Here is a 14,768-nt window from a genome sequence, read left to right on the forward strand (position 1 = left end):
TAAAGACATGGATGAGCGAGTTTGGGGTGGAGGAACCTGACTGGCCAGCACAGTGTCCTGACCTCAATAATTAGAGCTGAGACTGCGAGCCAGGCCTTCTCCTCCAACATCAGTGCCTGACTTCACAAGTGGGCTTCTGGAAAAATGGTCAAACATTCCCATAGACATACTTCGAAACCTTGTGGACAGCGTTCCCAGAAGAGTTGAAACTGTTATAGCTGCAAAGGGTAGGTCAACTCAATATTGAACCCTATGGACTAATACTGGGGCACCATTAACCCTTTCGCTGCCAGGCCCTGTGCTCGACTTTTAAACTTAGCTGGCCAGGCCATTTTTGCAATTTTTCCATTTGCTTTTTTTTTTCCCTTACAGTTTTCAGAATTTGTTAAAGACCCCCCAAACCATATATTTTCTGAAACACGTGACCAGTAGAATACAAATAAAGTGCTACTGATTTTTAGGGCACAATAATATTTGCACAAATGTTTATCAAAACAAAATTTTTGCTAAAAATACACTAATATCATTATTAGCAGATAAAAACACAGCCCATTTTACAAAATTCCTACTAACTTTAAAAGCTAAACCGTATTGAGTTAAAAAAATAGCCACTATTTGTAAATTTTAGATTGCGCATTTTTGCGAAATGTTGAAAATCGAACATACGCAAAAATGGAAACATCCAAATTTCTCTAAAAAATCGAGAGGATTGAATTGTTCCCTTACATCTTTCATAGTTTAAGACACCACCCCCCCCCCTTAAACCCATATATTTTCTGAAAGCATATGACCTGTAGAATAAAAAGAAGGTGCCAATGATTTTAACGGCCTTCGATATTTGCGCAAATGTTTATCAAAACAATATATTCGCAAAAAATTCTCCAAAATCCAAAAAAAGGAAATTTTACAAATTCCTGCTAAATTTCTACTAAATTAAAAGCTTAATCTGTATTGAGTTAATAAATAACAAATATTTGTATATTTCTTAATTACGTCTCTTTGCAAAATGGTGAAAATTGAACGTACGCAAAAATGTAAATAACCACATTTCTCAAAAAATCTGAACTTCTGTCAGGAGCGGTGCCTACCTTGCTCCTGGTATGGTAAGTAGCTGCCCCCCCTCTACCCCTGGAGGGTTTTTAAGGTAGACATGGGCCGTTCAGGCAGCCCCCCCCTCCCCCCCCCCGGTGAGGTTATGAGCTGGCTTTTGCCACATGCTCTTAAGGGGGGCTGTTGGAGTTGCTGCTGACCGGGTTTTTCCTAGTGCACAACGGGGAGTTGAGCAGGGTTCCCCTGCTACCCTTGGGGTTGGGGACTAGGCCAGGGATGCCCTCTGGCCTCCCTGCTGCAGTTGTTTGGCTGGGTAAGTGGATGGTTTGGCATTTGCTGGTCTGCACCTTATGCGCCCTGATCCGGCTCAAAATTTAGACCGCGACTTTGCGGCCTACTGGTCGGGAGCTACGTGGGGCTCCCCAAGTGAGGGTGGCTGAAGCCATTACCCTCTGTTTGAGCATCCACCCTCCCCTCCGCTGCCCCTGGGTGGTCGGCTCTGCTGAGGCTCGCACCCAGGCAGCTGGGCATCCACAAAGATTTAGGCCGTGGCTTGCAGCCTACATGGCCTGACAACTGGCAGGCCATGCGGCTGAGTCGGCCTCCGTGGGGGACGGCCCCAGTGAGCCTGGCTGCGATGAATGCACTTGTGGCTGGGCCTCCACACAAATTGAGACCGCGGCTTACGGCCTACTAGGCAATGTGGCCAGCTTGGTGCCTCCCTTGGAAGAGATGGCACTTTGGGGGTGATTCATTTTTGATGGCAACCATGCCATCATTATTGTGGAGGGCACAAACCCCTTTTAGCGCTGCAGGATCATCAGGATACCCTGCCTGCGTGTCCACGTCACGGCGGACGGCCCCCTTTTAGGGGGGTACTTCCTATTGTGCGGGCCTCTATGGAGGGGCTCTGAAGGCGACCCCCTTGTTTTTTTTTTTGCGGGGTCCAGTTGGTGGTCCATTTGTGGACCCTGGGTCGGCGTCCCCCTTGCGGGATCACAGTCAGTGGCCCTCCCCTGATTGTTATGGTTTTCCGGGTGACCTTCGTAAATAGCCTCCACTGCCCTCCCCTGCCTTATCTGTCCATGAGATCTTGAATCTGTTTCGGCCCCCGCAGACGCGAGTCAAACGAATGAGTCTGTGTCCACGCACCCTGAGTGCTCATACAGTGAGGATGTTTCCTCTGCTCCTCTAGCCGGGCATGAAAAGGCGCTGGTGGATGCACTGATTGTGTCAGAGCGTGAAATTTTAAACATGGTGGAGATGCTGCGTTGGAGGCGCCGGTCCCTTTTGGCACCACTGGTCCTCCACTGCGGCGGGGGTGTTCCCCTTCCCCGCTTACTTTGACAACATTGTCACTTAACAGTGCGGTTGTCCAAAATGCACTCTTGTGGTCATTAAGCGTTTTGCTATGTGGTATCCTTAGTGGACTCGCCCATTTCCAGGTTAAATAAAGCTACCTTAATTCCAGTTGAGGAGTCCTTGGCCTTTAACCATCCGTTTGATAGGAGAGCGGAGGCTCTGGCCTGCCATATGTTTCACTATGGCTCGTTCGGCACAGACCAGTATTTACTATTGCCCTGGTGTCGCAAACTCTGACGAGTGGGCTAAACTTTTACGCCGGGACCTGGATGGGAAATGGCTTCCCCCTTGCCTTTGTGGAGCTGGCTGATCAGTTGATCCAGAGCTACAGTTTATCTGTGATGCCTTTTTGGATGCAGCTCCTTTGATTTATGGCTGTCTGTATCAGCAGTGGTCCTTGGGTGTCTTATCTGGCTGACAATGCTAGTCTGCAGACCAGACTTCTAAGAAGGCCTCACCTGACCTCTCCTTTGTGGGGGATCGTCTGTTTGGAACTTCCTTGGATGACCACTTTAAGGGTCTCACAGGGGGGGAAGAGTAATCTTCTTCCGCAAGGTACCGAGGGCAAGGAGCCCCTTCGTAGTTGTGGGCCATGCTTCTTGGCTCATAAAAGGCTTTTCTCATCTCTCAAGGGATGAAAGTCCTTCAGGGCCTCCCCCAGAGGTTCCAAGAGGACCTCGTCTGGCAAGCCATAAAGGGCTCTGCCAGACCTGCGGACAAGGCTTCCTCTGCATGAAGGTGCGCCCTCACCCGTATTCGGGGTGGGGGGACGTCTTCGCTGATTTGGGGATCTGTGGACCTCTTTGGTGCAGGTCAAGTAGGTCCACGAAGTCATTCGGTCCATCTACAAGATCAAGTTTTGGTCTTTTCCTCCAGAAAGGTTCTTCCCTTCCAACCTGCACATGTCCCCAGGTCACTTACGGGGTCACTTCGGTTAGTGCCTCCTGGGCCTTCCGTCTTCAGGCATAAGTGATGCAGGTTTGCAAGGTGCCCATCTGGTCGTCTGTGCACAATTTTACAAAGTTTTATAGAGTGGACATGTTGGCATCTGCGGATGCTTCTTTTGGCCGCAAGTTTTTGCAGGCTGCTGTTTAGAGGACCTAGTCCTCTTTGAGGGTGTATTGTTTTTTTTTTTTTTTTTTTCAGGTGAGCTCCAGTTGTTTTGGTTAAGCTCCATGTTACCTTGTTGGCTATGGTTAGCCTTGGGAGTCTTTTTCTGCTGTTTTCCCACCCATCATGTTTAACACTGCTTTGGGGCTTCCCAATGGTTAAGAAGAATCAGGAGCTGTGTCCGTCAATGAGCAAAAAAGAAAATGGGATTTTTGACTTACCGTAAATCCATTTCTCTGATGTTCATTGACGGACGCAGCACAAAAACCTCTGTGGAGTTGGCTTTCTTCTGACACTGCTTATAACAAAACTGAGTGCCTATAGCGGAGTTTGGGTGTATACCCTCTGGGACTGCCCATAGGCGTAGTCCAGCTTTTCCTGCCTAGTGTCCTACCCCTGTTAGCAGCAGCATAACCCAATTTTTATGAAGAATCAGGAGTGGTGTCCATCAATGAACATCAGAGAAATGGATTTAAGACCCTCAAACCATACTTATACGGTATAACATAATTACGCAAATGTTCATCATATTGCTATTTTCACTAAAAATACACTAAAATCATTAATAGTGCACATAAACACAACATAACTTATAAAAATTCCTGTAAAATTACTACTAAAGCATCCTTCACATGTGGCATACTAAAGTGTACACCCGTGGAGGGCTATGTTTACCCAGATAGGGATGTACAGGTGTTCCATGCATCTCCGTACAGGCAGTCTCATTTATGTCATTTGGGATGCAACGGGTGTACAAGCATTGCTGCTGTTCCCAATCTGACATCCGTATGGGTGCACGACCCCGAACGCAGACAGTGTGAGCTCAGGGGCATGCATGTGGACCTACATGGATGTCAAATTGTGAGCAACGGCTCTGTTCGTGCCATTGCTACATTCAAAATGACTCCAATGCATGGAACACCTGTGCATCCCTGTAAAGGTTACACAAGCAGACTGATCGGGTCTGCCTGTCCGTTTTTCAGGCGGGCCCAATCGGATCACCCAATGTTTTCTATGGAGAGGCTGATGTAAATGGACATGTGTCCGTTTACACCCACCTGCATCCGATAGAATCCGGTCCACTAAAAACAGAGGGATGGGGATTCCATTCCCCATCAATCTAGCAGATTGGATCGGATGGTATCAGCTGGAAATGGGACAGGCGGTCCATTTCCATCCGTCCACCCCATAGAGAACAGCAGGCTGTGTCGGTGTCCGCTCTGCATCAGCTTGCTCAGCGGGAATCAGCAGACAGATCCCCGCTGAGCAGGCAGATCTGCTTGACAGAGTCCACTTCACGGTTTTTTATTTATTTATTTATTTTTACTTTTTACAATTGTTTACAATTATATTTTTTGGCATTATTTTTGAATTTTTTTTTAGGGGGGGGGGGGGCTTCTTTGGTGAGATAGAGGCCTAAACAGACCTCCATATCTCTTTTTTGAGACCCCTGCATCAGCGAAGCGGACGAGGATCTGTCATCTGCCTGCTCAGGGGGGATTAGCAGGCAGATCCCCTCTGAGCAGGCAGATCTGCTTGACAGAGTCCACTCCATGCTTTTAATTTTTTTAATTTTTTACATTTTTTTACAAATATATATATATATATATATATATATATATTATTTTATTTTTTGAGGGGGGGGGGGGGTTTGGTGAGATATCAGAGGTCTTAACGGACCATCATTTCTCCTTTTTTTGACAGAGAAAGGAACTTTAAGAAAGCCCTTTTCTCTGCTCCACTTTACACAAAGGAATAAGGAGTCTGTATAGAGACTCCTTATCCATTCATAAACTGACAGTCTGACATAGTAAACTCTTGGTTTACTATGATCAGCTGTCAGTGGACTTAGGAGCGATCAGTAGTGATCACTGCCTAGGTCCACTGTACTACAGGGAGGGGGCTGGTAAACACCTGTTTAACAGCCCCCTCTCTGTAGTACTGTTAGTCTTCACCCATACCCAAATCCCCCCCCCCTTGCTCTCAGGCTGACAGCTCGCCAGACAGTGTGCCAGTCCAGTCAGCAGCTGCTGGGGCGGGATTCTGGCTTCTAAAGGTAGCTGCAGGGGATCGGGTTTGCTGGGGGGGGGTCGGTTCAGGTGTTGGGGGAGGGGAGGAATCAGTGCTAGGGGTAGGAAAAGGGGAATGAAAAGGATAGGAAAGGAGAGTGGGGGGGGGGAGCAGTGTTAGGTGACAGGGAGGGGCAGGAGGTGAAGAGGCTGGGGACAGGGAAGCGGCAGCATGGGGGGCAGTCATATTTGAGGTTAATAACTCTGATCAGTGGATTGTAATCTGCAGATCAGAGTTATAGAATTGTTCAGCAGAGTCTTCTGAACAATTATGTTATAAGTTCTTGGTCATTGAAGTGACCATGAGCTTATAGCAGGAGGAGAACTGTTGTCCGTACGGACCAGGCAATAAAGTTCATGTGCGTTATAATACTTTTGACAATATAGTGTATCAGAGATTTAAAGCCAATGTTTCCATGTTAACTGTCACTTTAAATAGCTTGTTTGGACCAACCTGATCCAAACAAACTACTTCCTTTACTAAGTGCTGCACTGGCAAAAAGAACTGTATGAACTGTATGTAGCTTCACCTACATGCAATATACAGTCAGGTCCATAAATATTGGGACATCGACACAATTCTAATCTTTTCGGCTCTATACTCCACCACAATGGATTTGAAATGAAACAAACAAGATGTGCTTTAACTGCAGACTTTCAGCTTTAATTTGAGGGTATTTACATCCAAATCAGGTGAACGGTGTAGGAATTACAATAGTTTGTGTATGTGCCTCCCACTTTTTAAGGGACCAAAAGTAATGGGACAGATTAACAATCATAAATCAAACTTTCAGTTTTTAATACTTGGTTGCAAATCCTTTGCAGTCAATTACAGTCTGGAGTCTGGAATGCATAGACATCAACAGACGCTGGGTTTCATCCCTGGTGATGCTCTGCCAGGCCTCTACTGCAACTGTCTTCAGTTCCTGCTTGTTCTTGGGGCATTTTCCCTTCAGTCTTCAGCAAGTGAAATGCATGCTTAATCGGATTCAGGTCAGGTGATTGACTTGGCCATTGCATAACATTCCACTTCCCTTAAAAAACTCTTTGGTTGCTTTCGCAGTATGCTTCGGGTCATTGTCCATCTGCACTGTGAAGCACCGTCCAATGAGTTCTGAAGCATTTGGCTGAATATGAGCAGATATATTACCTGAAACACTTCAGAATTCATCCTGCTGCTTTTGTCAGCAGTCACATCATCAATAAATACAAGAGAACCAGTTCCATTGGCAGCCATACATGCCCACGCCATGACACTACCACCTTCATGCTTCACTGATGAGGTGGTATGCTTTGGATCATGAGCAGTTCCTTTCCTTCTCCATACTCTTCTCTTCTCATCACTCTGGTACAAGTTGATCTTGGTCTCATCTGCCCATAGGATGTTGTTCCAGAACTGTGAAGGCTTTTTTAGATGATGTTTGTCAAACTCTAATCTGGCCTTCCTGTTTTTGAGGCTCATCAATGGTTTACATCTTGTGGTGAACCCTCTGTATTCACTCTGGTGAAGTCTTCTCTTGATTGTTGACTTTGACACACATAACACCTACCTCCTGGAGAGTGTTCTTGATCTGGCCAACTGTTGTGAAGGGTATTTTCTTCACCAGGGAAAGAATTCTTCGGTCATCCACCACAGTTGTTTTCCGTGGTCTTCCGGGTCTTTTGGTGTTGCTGAGCTCACCGGTGTTTCCTTTTTTTAAGGATGTTCCAAACAGTTGATTTGGCCACACCTAATGTTTTTGCTATCTCTCTGATGGGTTTGTTTTGTTTTTTTCAGCCTAGTGATAGCTTGCTTCACTGATAGTGACAGCTCTTTGGATCTCATATTGAGAGTTGACAGCAACAGATTCCAAATGCAAATAACACACTTGAAATGAACTCTGGTCCTTTTATCTGCTCCTTGTAAATGGGATAATGAGGGAATAACACACACCTGGCCATGGAACAGCTGAACAGCCAATTGTCCCATTACTTTTGGTCCCTTAAAAAGTGTGAGGCACATATACAAACTGTTGTAATTCCTACACCTTTCACCTGATTTGGATGTAAATACCCTCAAATTAAAGCTGAACGTTTGCAGTGAAAGCATATGGTGTTTGTTTCATTTCAAATCCATTGTGGTGGTGTATGGGACCAAGAAGATTAGAATTGTGTAGATGTCTCAATATTTATGGACCTGACTGTACAGTACTGTATATTACTCTATTAGACAGAGACTTCCCATCTCATACCTGGAACAATATAGAGTTGGTCTGAACAGCACTTAGTAATTTATAAAACGCTTTGTGTGAATGAATACAAAGTTTCCTTTGATTGGCCAAGTGGGAGATTGTGACATCATCAACCGCTTCTCAGCCTTCACCCAATCAGAGGATGCTTTGTATTCATTCGCAGAATACAAAGCTGCCTATGAATGGCTAAATGCTGCTCAGACTGATTATATATTGTTCCAGGTGTGATAAGGGAAGTCTCTGTCTCACAGCCAGAACCCAGCACTGTGTACTGTATGCAGCTGAAGCTACACACAGAGCTTAGTGCCAGTACAGCACTTTTGAAGGAAATAGTTTGTGTGGACCAGCTTGGTCCACACAAACTATTTAAAGCAACAGGAAACATAGAAATCAGCTTCAAATAAGACAAGTTCCTCCTGCATACTTCCTAGAAGGAAGGTGGATCTAAATATTAGCATGTAATCTGGAATACCTAAATCTAAATATATGGATTTGAAGTGGTGGCAAATGTGGGGTGTATTATTATTATTATTATTATTATACAGGATTTATATAGCGCCAACAGTTTGCGCAGCGCTTAACAAAATGAGGGCAGACATTACAGTTACACTACAATTTGGAACAAAAGGAATCAGAGGGCCCTGCTCGTTAGAGCTTACAATCTAAAAGGGAGGGTCAATTGACACAAAAGGCAATAGCTGTGGGGGATGCGCTGATGGAGCAAGAGAAACAGCGTTATTAGTTAGTAGCCGGGTAGGCTTCTTTAAAGAGAAGGGTTTTCAGGGATCGTCTAAAGATGGATAGATTAGGGGACAGTCGGACAGATTGGGGTAGAGAGTTCCAAAGAATGGGAGAAGCTCTGGAGAAATCCTGGAGGCGAGCATGGGAAGAGGTGACAAGGGAGCTAGAGAGCAGGAGGTCTTGGGAGGACCGAAGAGAGCGGCTAGGTTGATATTTTGAGATCAGGTTAGTGATGTAGCTGGGGGCAGAGTTGTGGATGGCTTTGTAAACTGTTGTTAGCACTTTGAATTTTATTCGTTGGGTGAGTGGAAGCCAATGAAGGGATTGGCAGAGAGGGTTGGAGGACACTGAACGGTTGGTAAGGTGGATAAGTCTTGCAGCTGCATTCATTATGGATTGAAGGGGGGATAATCTATGTAAGGGTAATCCAATGAGGAGGGAGTTGCAATAGTCGAGGCGAGAGATAACCAGGGCGTGAATTAAGAGCTTGGTGGTGTCATTGGTTAAAAAGGGCCGTATTCTAGCGATGTTGCGGAGGTTAAGGCGGCATGATTTGGACAGGGATTGGATGTGAGCCTGAAAGGACAGTGCAGAGTCCAGGGTTACCCCTAGCACCCTGGCATGTGTGGAAGGACTAATAGTTATTCCATTGATCTTGACAGAGAATTCTGGGGAAGGGGCACGTAGAGGAGGAAATATTATGAGCTCGGTTTTAGATAGATTCAATTTGAGGAAGTGGTGAGACATCCAGGCTGATATGTCTGTTAGTAGATCAGTGATGCGGGAGGAGACTGATGGGGTGAGCTGAGGGGTAGAGAGGTAGATTTGGGTGTCATCAGCATAGAAATGGTAGTGGAAGCCATGGGAGGCTATTAGCTGACCCAGGGAGGAGGTATAGATTGAGAATAGTAGTGGTCCAAGGACAGAACCTTGGGGGACCCCAACAGTAAGAGGAGTTGCAGAGGAGTAAGTGGAATTGTAAGTGACACTGAAGGTGCGGTGAGATAGGTAAGATTCGAACCAGTGGAGAGCACAGTCACGGAGACCGAGCAAACAGAGTTTTTTGAGAAGGAGGGGGTGGTCAACAGTATCAAAGGCAGCCGAGAGGTCCAAGAGTAAGAGTATCGAGTAGTGACCATTGGTTTTTGCTGTTAGTAAGTCATTTGTAAGTTTTAGGAGAGAAGTTTCTGTGGAGTGTTGCCGGCGAAATCCAGACTGAAGGGGATCAAGGAGGTTATTCTCAATGAGGTGCTTGCTCAGGCGGTTGTAGACTAAACGTTCAAGAAGCTTGGAAGCAAAAGGGAGTAAGGAGATGGGTCTTAAGTTATTAAGATTGGAGGGGTCTAGCGAGGCTTTCTTTGGTATGGGAGTTACTAGCGCATGTTTTAGAGAGCTGGGGAAGATGCCAGTGGAGAGGGAGAGGTTGAAGATATGAGTTAAAGAGTGTAGGATAGAGTCAGAGGGTGACCGTAGTATTTGAGAAGGAACAGGGTCCAGGGGGCAGGAAGTTAGGTGGGCATTAGAAAAAATTTTAGTAACTTCCTCTACAGTAGTTGGGTTAAACAAGGGAAGTATTGATTGTGCAGGAGGACAAGGTGTGTAAGGTGAGGGAGATATCTTTAGTGTAAAAATCTCTTCACGAATTGTATCGATCTTATTTTTGAAGTGATTGGCAATCTCTTGGGCAGTGTACTTATATTTCCATGTGATAAATCTGCATTTTCGGTAATTTAGATCAGGAGAACAAATATACCTGGTCAATTTTATATGTCATTTGTCCAAGTATATCACCTTTATCCGTAGGAACTCTTAAACTGTAGATCTATTGTTTGTCTTTTCAAATGTGTTAAAAAAGACAACAGTTTCTATGGGGAGTACGTACTTTTTTTTTTACATGACTGTAGAAGATACAAACTAAACCTGTAATGTACTGTGAGCAAGTTTAATCTCTATGGAAACAATAAGGTTTGATTCTCCCCATGTCTCTTTTATAACACTTTAGAGTTCCAAGGTGCTGTAAGATATATTTTTTGTAATAGGTTTAAACTTTAAATCGGAAGGTTATTCACATTTGCAAATCTATAGCCTAATTCTTGCTCTCAGCAGCCTCCAGATTTTCATTTCTCTGCATGAGAATGTTTTATCAGCCAGTTCAGATCTTATAGATGAGATTCTGGGAAAATTGTTAGTTATTCAATATCTATCATATCTTTGTATCCATTAACGTTTGCGTCAACCTAACAACAAACTTCTCCTATTTGCTACCTTTTTGTCTGTTAAATATGCCATAAATATTCTTTTACTTCTATGTGCTTTATAAGTGAAAAAAAATACCTGCTGATCCTGCCAAAAATCAAGTGAGCTTATAACTTCCTATTCACTATAAAGTGTTTTCTCAAGTAGTGCTAATTGGCCTGCATAATTCTCTCTGCAGACTGCAGAACACCTCCCCCAATGTTATGGAGATGAGGAGGGGCAGTGTTCTGTAGTCTTAACACACTTCTTGTCCTAGGGTGACAACACTGCTTTTCCATAGATAAAATGCAGAGAGTGTATGTTGACACACTAAGATATGAAAGATCTTACTGGCAGGATCATCAGGTGAAACTAAAGGGAAAAAAAGCCTGGAATAAAAACGAATGCAGCCACCAGATCGAAGTGAATGGTGAGCCGCAAAATATTACATTATTGTTCTTGGGATTGGATACATTATATTATTTGAGCATTCACATGCAAAAGTATACCACCTATATTTGTTGTTTTATTCTGTTGTATTAATAAACTATTGATTTTTTTTTTTTTTTTAGTGTTTCAATGGATGTTTCATCTCCTGATTTATTTGGTAGCGTTCACGAAGAGCCCGCAATAACACCTGTGAGTATTATTTCCTTTAATGCAAAACCAAACCTTTAAAGTTATTGGTTGCTACCAGCAACTATAGTGATTCCTGTGAAAGTTAACTGGTACTGAAGTACTAAACAATCTATATCCTTACTAGCTTATGATTTGGACTTTACCTGTACTGTTTTTGCTGTCTAAAGCTGTATTTATATTTATTTATGTTTATTTTTTATTTTATTTTTTACAAAAATGTGTATATTTGATTTTTTACAAAAACTGAGTGGTCTAATAGATATTAAAGAAATGCCAAGCTTAGGTGTCTGCTATTTTCCAGGTGATTCACAGTGAATACCTCATGGTGCTCTTGACATTACAATGAAAAGCTTGCCGCTAATAATAGACAGGTATACCTGTATAATTGCACATAATTTAAACCCTACAATCAATGTGAAAATTATAAAATGTGAGGAATTAAACATGAGGGAAGGTGGTAATAAAACTGGACCTTGTGAACCTGGTGCAGTTGTGCATATTAACCAATCTGCTTCTAAGTTTTAATTGTCAACGCTTAATTGGACAAGCTGAAGTTAGAAGTTCATTGGTTACTTTGCACAGCTGCACCAGATTCTGTGTGCTCTGGTTTTAAAAAATTTTAAAAAAATATTAAAGTCTGTTTGGAGTGGTGCCCACCTGATGCAGTTGGTATGATGAGTAAGTGTCCCTCCTTTTCTCTGGCGGTCTCGGGGTGAACATGAGCCCCCTCCCTTGGAAAGTCAGTCCCTCGGGTATCCCACGATTCCCCTGGCCTCTCGGTAATACCAGGCCCCCCCTTAGACTCCCCCCCCCCCCACATCAGTATCCTACCTCAGGGGGGCGGATGTATTGCAGCCACTTTGGCGGTTCTGTGGGGGAGTTTATCCTGGTGGGGTCTCCTCCTGGGGACCCCCCCGATGCCACTGTCTAGTCACCCCCCACGGTGGTCCTGGAGACCGCATGGCGTGCCGTGGGGGCTGCCATTTTGCTGTAGTTTTCACTCTGCATCAATGTAAAAGTTTCTCATTGTAATGCATGGGCGGCCATGTTTTGGTAGTTCCCCCATAGGAATGCATGGGGCGGCCTTTTTCTTGGAGTCCACGATCGCTGGACAGCAAGTGCGAAGCTAGGGTGACTCTAGTGCATGACCCAGGTTTTTCCTGTTCCTGTGTCAGAAAGTTTTTTTTCTCTGCACAGGACGTTCCTATAGCCTCCAGATCATTTTGGTGGTATTTTACTAGGGTCCTTTTAGGTATTCCTCACTCAGCCTGCTGCAGGCTGTGCTAGGGCTGGGACTTGTGGTGTCATTGGCGCAGCGGTGCAGATCGCGTGTTTTGCAGTTTTTTTTTTTGAAGTGACACTGCTTTTTTTTTGTATTAAGTATGGAGTCCCAGGACCAAATTTCACCTACAGACCCCCTCAGTGCGGTTCCGGGACCCTCCGGGTCGCAGCCCCTGTCTGCTTTTACAGCAGTTTTGGAAAATCTAGTCTCAATAAAGGATTTCGTTTTAAAAAATGCCACTAGCAGAAAGCGCTTTATGCCTTCCCCTGCCTCTGTAGTATCCTCAGATTCTGAGGTAGATATGGCTGCCGCGGACGCATACCATCCTGGTGGATCTGCGTCTTCGCATTCTGACAGTGAGGAGGATATATCCTAACCAGCATGGGAAAGTGCACTGGTGGATGCACTTATAGTGTTAGTGCGGGAAACCTTAAAAAATGGCAGATGATTCTACAGCGTCAGGGACACAGGTGTCTTTTTGCACCCGCAAATCCCAGAAGTCGGGCAAGGTTTTTCCCTGTCCGGAACTTTTTGACAACATTGTCAATGAACAGTGGGGGCGCATCAAACAAATGTTGGTGGTGCCTAAGTGCTTTAAAAGGCGCTACCCCTTCGCGGACGCGGTATCTGCTAGATGGACCGTACCACCAAAGGTGGATCATCTGGTTTCCAGACTAAACAAGTCTACTGTGGTTCCAGTGGAGGAGTCCATGATATTTACAGACCCAGTGGATAGACAGATTGAGTCTCTGTCCCACCATTTGCACGTGTTAGCGGGCTCAATACTAAAACTGGTCTGATCATTCTGGTGTCACACACCATCACAGAATGGGCAAAGTTGCTGAAAGGTGACATGTTTATTTGGAAGGATTGGGAAACAGGGATTTCGGGCACAAGAGTTTTTTTAAAAAAATTATTATTTTATTCAACAAAAATATTTTTAAAATCATGGAAAAATACAGGCAAATAATTGTGTGTTGAGGACACAGTGAGACCAATAGATGGTCTATACTGTACAATATCTCAGTACATAAAACTTATAGCAGTGATTTACATACAATTCAAAGTACAAGATCATTAGTAGTCATATAATTCTTGAAACCGTTTACTCAGTATCAGAAGAGAACCGCCGGCTGACACCCAAACAGTGAGGTGCCGGTCAGCGGGGTCAACTGAGAGTATAGATTAACATTCACCATGTAATATATGACCTTTGCTCAACATGTTTCGCTTTCTTAGGCAAAAAGCTTCGTCTGGAGCATATCATTTCTTTTGTCTGTGTGAAAAATAACAGTGTTTAGATAAATTACATATATATGTTACATCGTTTCCAGTATATTGTAGTTACAATTACATATCATTTTTTCCCCTTTTGTTGCATACAATCACATTACACATCTGAGTGAGTCCTTATACTTTTACTATATCAACACAATATAACATTGAGTCTTAGATTGCATTCAGAAACCAAAGGGGTTTAGGAGAAACAATGGAGGCTGCCAATAGCGAGTATATGTGGGGATCCATGCTGTAATTATAATGTCAGCATGTATATAATGTTTGTACATCTGGTATATGGAAGAAAAATATACATACCTGTACATATAGTAATCAGGCACATATCTCAATTTTCATGAGAAATTCTTTAACGAGGAGGACTGTGCGTTTTGGGAAGCTCAAACATAGGCACTTATATAGTGACATAGTAGTGAGGGTGATCACTCCATGTCTATTATCTGAATGGGTAAGAGCAAGAAAACAATGTTTCTCAGAATAGTTTGCATTTATATTCTATGATATCACTTTAAGAGGGAGCCCGTGAGAGTGCTGAACCCATAAACTCAAGTATTCCAAAGTGATAGAATAAGTGTGCCACATGCATGTTATGAGAGTATATAAGCACCCATAAAGCCCATAGATTATCTGCCTCAAAAGGGCTAAAGAATAGACACATAATTACTCAGGACAGTAAGGATAGGCAATTGTCATACGTTTCTAGCCGGATGTACACCGACATATAGAGTTCACCCATGCACCAATGGGTCACCC

General features: G+C 44.0%; 1 protein-coding gene across 2 annotated transcripts in view; it reads left to right on the plus strand.

Moving 5' to 3' along the window:
• EXOC2 (exocyst complex component 2) overlaps nt 1–14,768 on the plus strand; it is a 366,356-nt gene that overhangs the window by 245,995 nt on the left and 105,593 nt on the right. For both annotated transcript variants that reach the window (XM_082258649.1, XM_082258650.1), the window contains one exon: nt 11,371–11,437. In XM_082258649.1, the coding sequence (XP_082114775.1) occupies nt 11,371–11,437 (67 nt within the window). The remainder of the gene's footprint in view (nt 1–11,370; nt 11,438–14,768) is intronic.

The sequence above is a fragment of the Pelophylax lessonae genome, assembly GCF_965119305.1.
Source record: "Pelophylax lessonae genome assembly, chromosome: 5".
Taxonomy (NCBI): domain Eukaryota; kingdom Metazoa; phylum Chordata; class Amphibia; order Anura; family Ranidae; genus Pelophylax; species Pelophylax lessonae.